General features: G+C 41.6%; 1 protein-coding gene across 4 annotated transcripts in view; it reads left to right on the top strand.

Annotated features, from left to right (window-relative positions):
* Positions 1-8,480, top strand: part of LOC309615454 (uncharacterized protein) — a gene marked incomplete at its 3' end in the record, with an annotated part of 196,475 nt that overhangs the window by 172,733 nt on the left and 15,262 nt on the right. The window contains exon 7 of one of the 4 annotated variants that reach the window (XM_082365125.1): positions 4,785-5,806. The exons of the other annotated variants lie outside the window; for them this stretch is intronic. Within the exon in view, the coding sequence (XP_082221251.1) occupies positions 4,785-4,815 (31 nt within the window). Of the gene's footprint in view, positions 1-4,784; positions 5,807-8,480 lie in introns of those variants that run through there. 4 annotated transcript variants of the gene reach the window in all.

Here is an 8,480-nt window from a genome sequence, read left to right as displayed (position 1 = left end):
TTGAATTCACTAGTATAGTCATTTGGACCTGAAACCTTTTTTATCGGAAGAGTTTTAATTTCCTAGTCAATATATCTAATAGATAAAGGACTTGTAGACATTTCATTTCTCCTTATGTCACTTTGATAATTTTTTTTCAGTACATTTTTCCATTTAATCTATATAGTTAAATTTATTGGCATAGAATTTTTCTTCATATCACCTTAATATCTTTTTAACATTTGAAGTATCTGATATTGTTAATTTGTGCTTTTTCTTTCATTGATGAGTCTCATTAATGTTATTATTTCGATTAATTTTTGAAAGAAGCCGATGATGGCTTTGTACGTTTTCTGTTTTGTCTATTTCCAGTCTTATTTGTATTAATTACTTTCTTCTACACACTTGGGGATTCATATGCTCTTTCTCTTTTGTAACGTCCTAAAGTCAAAGCTTAATATCAACCTTAATGGAGGGTGATTAAAGACCTTTCCCCCAAGTCAAAATCAAATTCGTACTCAGGGCAATAGGACAAGAAAAAGAGCAAAATAAAAGCCATATGGATTGCGGGAAAAAAAGGCTAACGCTCTTCCGTTTCCTCTTAGCAGTTGTATGAATCTCCTAGGGCTGCCACAACGGATTACTGCGGAGTAGATGACTTTGCAGAAATTTATTCTTGCTACCTCTGGAGGCCAGAAGTCTGAAATCAAGATGTCAGCAGGCCATTCTCGGAAGCAGGGTTTTCTTCTGAAGGTTCTAGGGGAGGATCCTTGAGTCTTCTGGCTTCTCGGGGTGGCCGCAGTCCTCGGTGTTTCTCTGCCTTCACAGGGCCTTCTTCCCGCCGTCTTTCTGGGTCTTGATGTCTGCCTCTTCTTTTCTGATAAGACACCAGCTGCTGGATTTGGGCCACACCCTAGTCTAATATAGCTTCATCTTAATTTGATTATATCTACAAGAGTATTTCCAAGTAAGGTCACATTTACAGGTGCTGGGGGTTATGACAATATCTTTGGGGGGAACAGTTCAATCCACCACGGCAACTGTAAACGCTCGTTCATGTATTCTGATCATTTCAACTGTTGTTTCCTTGACAGTAGGGTGACATGTCTTAGCTAACGATATTTCACATAAAGTTTATAACACACAGACATTTCCAATAGTTTTGAGGTGGGTGGCAGGAAGGTGCAGGGGAGCACAAGCCTTGAAAACTACAGCGATGTTACCAGTCTCTCCTCACCCAGCCCCATCGAGCTCACACCTGCCCTGTGACAATCACACAGTCCTTGGGGCCAGACAGAATGGGGAACTTTGTTCACCAGCCACGCGCCTTTAGTGAAGGAAAGCAAAGGCGGGGGAGGCACGGAAGGTTTGAAGGATTAATTTGGAGTCACTGTGGTTTCACTGTAGTGTGGACTTAGACCTGTGTAGCAGATATCTGGGGACTTCTATTTTAGGCATATATTGACTTTCCAGAAGCCTCGGCCCCATGGTGAAGACTTAGAGGAGATAATGTCTAAGAAGAACCAATCCTAGAATAAGATCGGTGGCAGGGGTAAAATAATTTATGGAAAAGATGTAAACATTGTAGGTAGAACAACTTCCTTAGAATTAATTAACAGAGTTCAAAGAATTGTTTTCACAAAATGGGTGATGGCTATGCTACTTAAACTGTTCCACAGCAGAGAAAAATGGAAAAGAAATAAAAATGAAAATTAATCCAGTAAAGTAAGTCGGATAATCCAGATACTGAAACCTGAGGACAAAAGCAACAACAAAAATGCACACATTCACACTAATAATTGCATTTGTTGGACACTTGCTGTGTGCCAGGCACTGTCCGAAGCACTTTGCTCATATTGATTTATCTCATCCTCACACCAGCTGTTTGAAAGTGTTCAGTGATTTTCCCAGTTTCACAGATGACGTAACTGAAGCACAGTGACAGTGAGTATCTCCAGGTTTGGAGCCATCAAGACACAGAAAACAGGACTGAAACCCAGGAAGTCTGGCCTCAAAGCCCATGTTCTTATTCCATCCAGCTTCTCTCAAATACAGACCAGTGTCTTAATGGAAGTGCATATAGAAACTCTAAGTAGTAGTCAACCAAATCTAACATCACACTAAAGGGTTATTGTACCAGCCTCCCTGAGTTAGTAGCATTCCAGATCAAAAGAGATAAAAACATATGACTACATTAACTGATGTGTGTATTAGTTATGGTATAGACGAAGCTTCTATAAGAAAGAGATGCTAAAACACAATCACTGAAATATATACATGAATATATAATCTATAAATTTACATATCATATGCAAATATTAATATAAATTTATGTATACATTACACATACTATGTCCTTTCCTTAGCAATCTAGAGGAAGACAGTGGTCTCGACTGGTCAACTGCTCTGACCCTTGAGATAACCCAGGCTTTCAACCAGGAGGGTGGACACTATGGAATCCCAGTAACTTCCACCTCTTGTTCCAAGTGCTGGTCTGCTTATTGCTAACCCATTCCAACACTGGAGAAAGAAAAAAAGTCTCCACAGAGAGGCTGCCCTTAAGGCAGGAAGACAAATGTTGTCACCTCACTTCTGCTCTCATCCCACTGCCCTGGAATTAACCACATGGGCTAATTTCAAGGAAAGCTGGGAAATGGCTGTCTTGTGGTAGTTGTGTGCCCAGCTAAACTCAGGGACTCTATTTCTAAAAGTTTAAAGTGGAGAGTAGATATTGCCGTCAAGTTTTTAGAATCAATCAGAATCCCTAAAGACAGGTAATAACATTGAGTGTACAATGTAGTTAAACACTTAAGCAAAGAAGAGGACGATATACTTGCTTAATCTGATGAAGAATCCCTAAAATGTCAGACATGTTAAATGGTGAAACATTAGAGTTTGGAATTTAAAGAGTTTCTTACTGTCATAGTTAATCAAACAAAACAGAAAAGGTGGATGTAAATTGGTAATTATTTTATGAGGATTCAATTATCTATTTGGACTAAGAAAACAATTAAAATCAATGAAAACTTAAAAAAAGACTCAGAATGGTCTTGGTTACAAATTAAGTAGCATAATATATAATATCCTTATTGGGGATAAACAGTCATAAACTATGGGGACCAGATCAAATTTGCTCTGGCAATAAGCAACATATTTCCCAAAAAGCTAATTGGTTAGATTTAAAAAGTCATCTTATCATAAACATAAACACAAAACATGAAACATCCCACTAAAAGATATAATACTTGAATACAGAAACATATTGTAAATCCTCCCCAAAATAATCTATACACTTAACACAATTCTATTCAAAATTTCAAAGATACTTAAAATTACTGGTTGATTTCAAAGTTCATCTGAAAGAATAAATGTGCTAAAAAGCTGTATATAGAGATTTAGTATATTGCAAGAATTAGCAAATTAGTGGGGAAAATATACAATATTTAATAAATGATATTGAGGCAACTGATTAACTATTCAAAACTGTTTAAAGGTAAGGCTTCTGTCTCTTATTGAATAAACTTCCTCATGGATTTTATGTGTGGGAAAGTACAAGAAATTATTTCTACATTCTTGGAGTTGGGAAGACCTTTGTAAGCATGTTATCAAAGGTAAAACTCCCAAGAAAATATTTATATATGTTATTTTACGCATATTTTAAATTTCTGTGTATGTAAGTTTTCCATAACAAAATTCGAAATCAAATAATGAAGTAATAATATACATGGCAAAGGCTTAATTACTTAGAATATAAAGTGCGCTTAGCAATAAATTGGAAAACGTTGGATACCCAGTAGAAAACAGACCAAAGGAAATGAATAAGCAATTTGGAGAATAAGACTACATTGTTTCAAAATTTTAAAAAAATATCAGCTTTTCCTATGTAATTTGTGGTGCCGAAATGAAATAATTTAAAGAGTGAGCAAAGTGCAAGGGAAGGTGGGCAATTATTCATACCATTTCTCATTAATTATCATTCACTACGGACTTTGGGAAAAGCTGCTTTGCAACATGTAGCTGGTACCTTCAGAGCATTCAAAACTTGCACACTTTTGGGTGTAGGAATTTTCTGTAATACCTTTATGACTTAAATATACTGTTTACAGCTTTGTTTAATCTACAGAAACAATTTGTTATTAACCCAAAGGCCCCATATTAGGAATTTAAAAAATAAATCATGTTATACTCATAAATTGACTTATTAATAAACAATTAAAATGGTAAAGAAGATTATTATAAAATAAAAATATGGGACTTCCCTTGTGGCACAGTGGTTGAGAGTCTGCCTGCCAATGCAGGGGACACGGGTTCGAGCCCTGGTCCGGGAAGATCCCACAGGCCGCGGAGCAACTAAGCCCATGCGCCACAACTACTGAGCCTGTGCTCTAGAGCCCACGAGCCACAACTACTGAGTCCATGAGCCACAACTACTGAAGCCCGCACGCCTAGAGCCCGTGCTCCGCAACAAGAGAAGCCACCACAATGAGAAGCCCGTGCACCACAACGAAGAGTAGCCCCCGCTCGCTGCAACTAGAGAAAGCCCACGCGCAGCAACGAAGACCCAATGCAGCCCCCCTGCAAAAAAAAAAGACAAAAAAGTGCTCTCTATATTTTTTAAATTAAAATATGGATATAAATTATAAATGATTAGTCTATAAACTAATAATTTATCGGTATTTGTTTTTCAGTGTACTTAGCTTTCTGCATCAAACATGTTCCGTTTTGGAATACGGAAAACTATTCTTTAAAAACCTCTCTCTGTAACATAAAAATAAAATAATACATACTTTGTTCTCTTCTTACAGGAAAGTTTTCCATATGTTGTTTGGAACGTAGGGAACCCATTAATAACTGGTCTGTCAGCTGGACTTTTCCACGGGCCTAGTTTAAAACAGCAGAAGAGAATTCTGAACACTCCGCCACAACCTGTGCTGTGTCTACTGAACTTGACTCCTTAACTTTTCAGAACTTTCCATCCCCTACTCTGCTCTTTCCACAAAATCTTGAATTGAAGCCGGCTGTTCCTAGACATTACCTAAAAGGCTCCCGGTCACGTTCACACGCCTGTGTGCTGAATCCACACGTGCCTGTGGACCGGTCACCACTCCAGGTCCTGCGGCCCTCCCCTGGGGTCCCTCGGAGGCGAGGCCATTGACATCACCGGAATTTAAGTGCTTATAATTAAACTGCATATTAGCACCTCCTTAAAATAAAAAACACAGGGAATTCATGCCTCCTTTGGTGCTGTCCTGAAAGGATCAGCCTCAGTCAAGAGGCAAGTATAGGTTTAGGGGCAGAAACTTTGCTTTTTTGAATCAAAGTGCAAATTCAATTCAGTAGACCTGGTTGGGTCAGATGATGTGCCCTGAGAACTCTGTCTGTGTGGGGAACTGGCTGTGCTCTGTGGGTCCCCTCTGCCTCACTGCTGTCTTTTCCTTCTGCCTCAAGGCCTCTTCTTTTTTTTTTAAGGTTTTTTTTTTTAATGACTGGGTGTGTGCATTTTATTTATTTTTTATTTATTAATTTTTTGGCCGCACCATGCAGCATGTGGGATCTTAGTTCCCCCAACCAGGGATCAAACCTGCACTGGGAGTGTGGAGTCTTAACCACTGGCCCACCAGGGAAGTCCCAAGGTCTCTTCCTTTTCCTCTTCACTGGCCATCTTTTCCCCAGGCTCCAGATCTCTCTCCACTCAGCTTTCTTTCTTTCAAGGGCGAAGCTGACAGAATCACATGCTCTGAAGAATTATAGACTAAATATGCTCCCGCTTTTAGGCCCATGTACCTTTCTGATAAATATTAGAGGAAAAGGTCAATGTTCACCTTCAAGGAATTAGTTGTTATTATTGGGGTTTCTGGCATCAGTGGGTTTGTATCAAAGTACTTTTCCAGGCACTTCAGGGAACCCACAGATGATTGTCTCCTACAGAAAAAAAATGATCTCCAGGCTATGAATGGGTGGTTCCTTATGTTAACATATTTTTGCCATTATGTGATGCTCTGCAAGACAGACTTCGCGGGGCAGCGTATGGTCCAGAAGCAGGACCTGTGCTGGGACAGCGCTGGGGGGACAGTCCACCCATCCGTGGTCTTCCTTTTGCCTCAGTCTCCTCAGTTCTTGGGGAGAAGAGAGATAATACATTCTACTCACAAAGCTGGCGTGAGGATAAAACGATCCTGTACTTGAAGACTTGTAGGAAGGCTGAAAGCACCACCGTACAGGAAAACGTACAAGTACGGGTGTTGCATTTTTGCTTTACTGGAAGGTAGAGCTACCTTCCCCATCAATATCTACAGCCACGTGTGGTCAGCGTGTTCCCTTCTCTGTTTGCAGGCCCAGAGAGGTTAAGTCAGGTAACTGCCCAAATCTCTTGTATTTTGTAAGTGATCAGGCCAGGATTTCCGCACCCTTGGCTCTGTTCAACGTGGCATTTGAAACAGTGCCTGGGTCAGGCGAACAAGTCAAGAAGGATTTCCGAATGACTAGAATGAATGAATGAATGAGTGAGTGAGTGAGTACAGGAGAGGTGATGCACAGAGGCCGGATCCTCTCCGTGCTCACTCTGGGCAAGAAGAGTTCAGAGAAAGAGAGAAGCGGGGCGTGGAGACGTGGCTGAACGCGGAGGGAAGTTCTGGGCAGACGGTTTACAGCCGCGGTGCAGAGGAGCAGGCAAGGTCTTTAACTTCGCTGCGTGAACTTGATGCTCCGTAAGGCACATCCCTGATTGTCTGACATCAGGCCGTATAAAGTTTCCATCTCTCTTTAGGTACTGCAGAGTGAAAAGCAATTGCAGCCAGCAGTGCGAACTGTGTCTCCGCTGGGATAAAGGGTTCTCTAACAGCCTTTTCTCTGCATTAAGGATATAATACAGGAAAGCTTTCCATACTCAGAACACATCAAAGGGGACAGTCTTTAAATTGCTGGGCTAAACACCGTGGTTTCTCCTCTTCAGCAACTATATTTACATTAAAAGAAGAAGAAAAAGGTTAGCTAGTATTTTATAAAAACGGTTCACAATTACCGATAAAATTCTAATCGTATAAAGTTGGGTTTATGAATCTTCTTACTAGTGATAATGTGTCTCTCATATAAATTTGCAGGCATTTACTTGAAAAAAAGGTACATTTTCTATATGAGATGTAACTAGAAACAGTCTCATTTGAACTCATTAAAAGGATGGTTTACAAAGAGCACATGTAACTCCCGGGCCCGGGGTGGGTACTGGGCCCACTGACTCTGTGCAGTGTACCCGCCTGGCAAGTGGAGATGTGGTCATGAAAGGGAGTGCCCGAGTTGTCAGATAGAATTTATTATACGAAAGTATCTAGCTCAGAACTTTCCTACCAAAGATTCCTGGTGGAGTGCCAAGAGCTGGCTTGAAGTCTCAGGGAATCACAAATATGTAGGTCACTGGGGTCCTCGTGGGCACCCTCCCTTCAAAGGAAGGCATTTCTCGAAAATGTAAAGGCTCATTTAGAAGGGATCATGTCGACATCTGCAATAATTCCTTGACATGGCAGCACGATTAAGTCTCCCGAATTCCAGAACAGACTCAGGCTGACTCAAAAACTGATGAAAAATTCCAAGGACTGCAAAGGAACACAGAGTACAAGTCCCTTTCCTGTTTAGAACCCCGTGACCATGAGCGAACGAGACGCCCTTTGCGACACTCCACTCCTGGCTCTCGCGACCCGGCAGGGACAGACCCGCAGGCAGGGTGAGCCCTTCTCTAAGGCAGCAGGGACCCAGGGAGTGGATAGAGCCCCCCGACCGGCACGGCCCAGGAGGAGGGGTTATTTACGGTGCGGGGGTCACCTTGGGTGACATCCCTTATTGCACTGCCTCCCATCTAACCAGGGCTGGCTAAAAATAACTAAATCACCCCGTCTGGATGCAGGAGATGCCCCACGCGATGTGCTCAGGTCTGAGTGACGCCGGAATGGATGGTGCCGTTATCAGGAGCTCACACGCCACCCTTAAACCCTCTCATCAGCCATTTTCCTACCGCGAGCTGCAGTTTTTGTAATGGAAAAAAATGTCACACATTGCAAGATGGATTTCTCATGTAAATAGCATCGTGTCTTGGAGAGGGCTCACTCTTAATCTGGGTGATCGTTACTGTGACAGGACACAGAACAGAACCAGCCTTGCTGGGATTCAAGAGGAATTAGAAATGCGCCCATGTGTGTAGCAGGGGGGATGCTCTCCTTTGCTGTCTGTAACTTGGCAGAGCAGAGGGAGGGGTCGGTGAAGCTCAGAGTACGGAATCACTGATTCTATCCCCACGTCCACTTTGCACTGTTTTAGGTCAACGCCAAGTCTGAGGCTAAGTTTCCCCACTTGCGGAATTCATTCATCCTTCCTTCTAAGAAACTCAGGACTAGTGCGGTTGAGTCATCAATGACACGATGCTGACTGTGACATTTAGGTTTAACCGGGCTATAATCCCAAACGTCACGATTATACATATAGTGTGCATGTGTACACGCTTGCACACACAC

The sequence above is a fragment of the Balaenoptera borealis genome (assembly GCF_965194805.1).
Source record: "Balaenoptera borealis genome assembly, chromosome: 18".
Lineage (NCBI taxonomy): Eukaryota > Metazoa > Chordata > Mammalia > Artiodactyla > Balaenopteridae > Balaenoptera > Balaenoptera borealis.
Note: the sequence above shows the minus strand (reverse complement) of the source record. Positions and strands in the feature narration are given on the sequence as shown.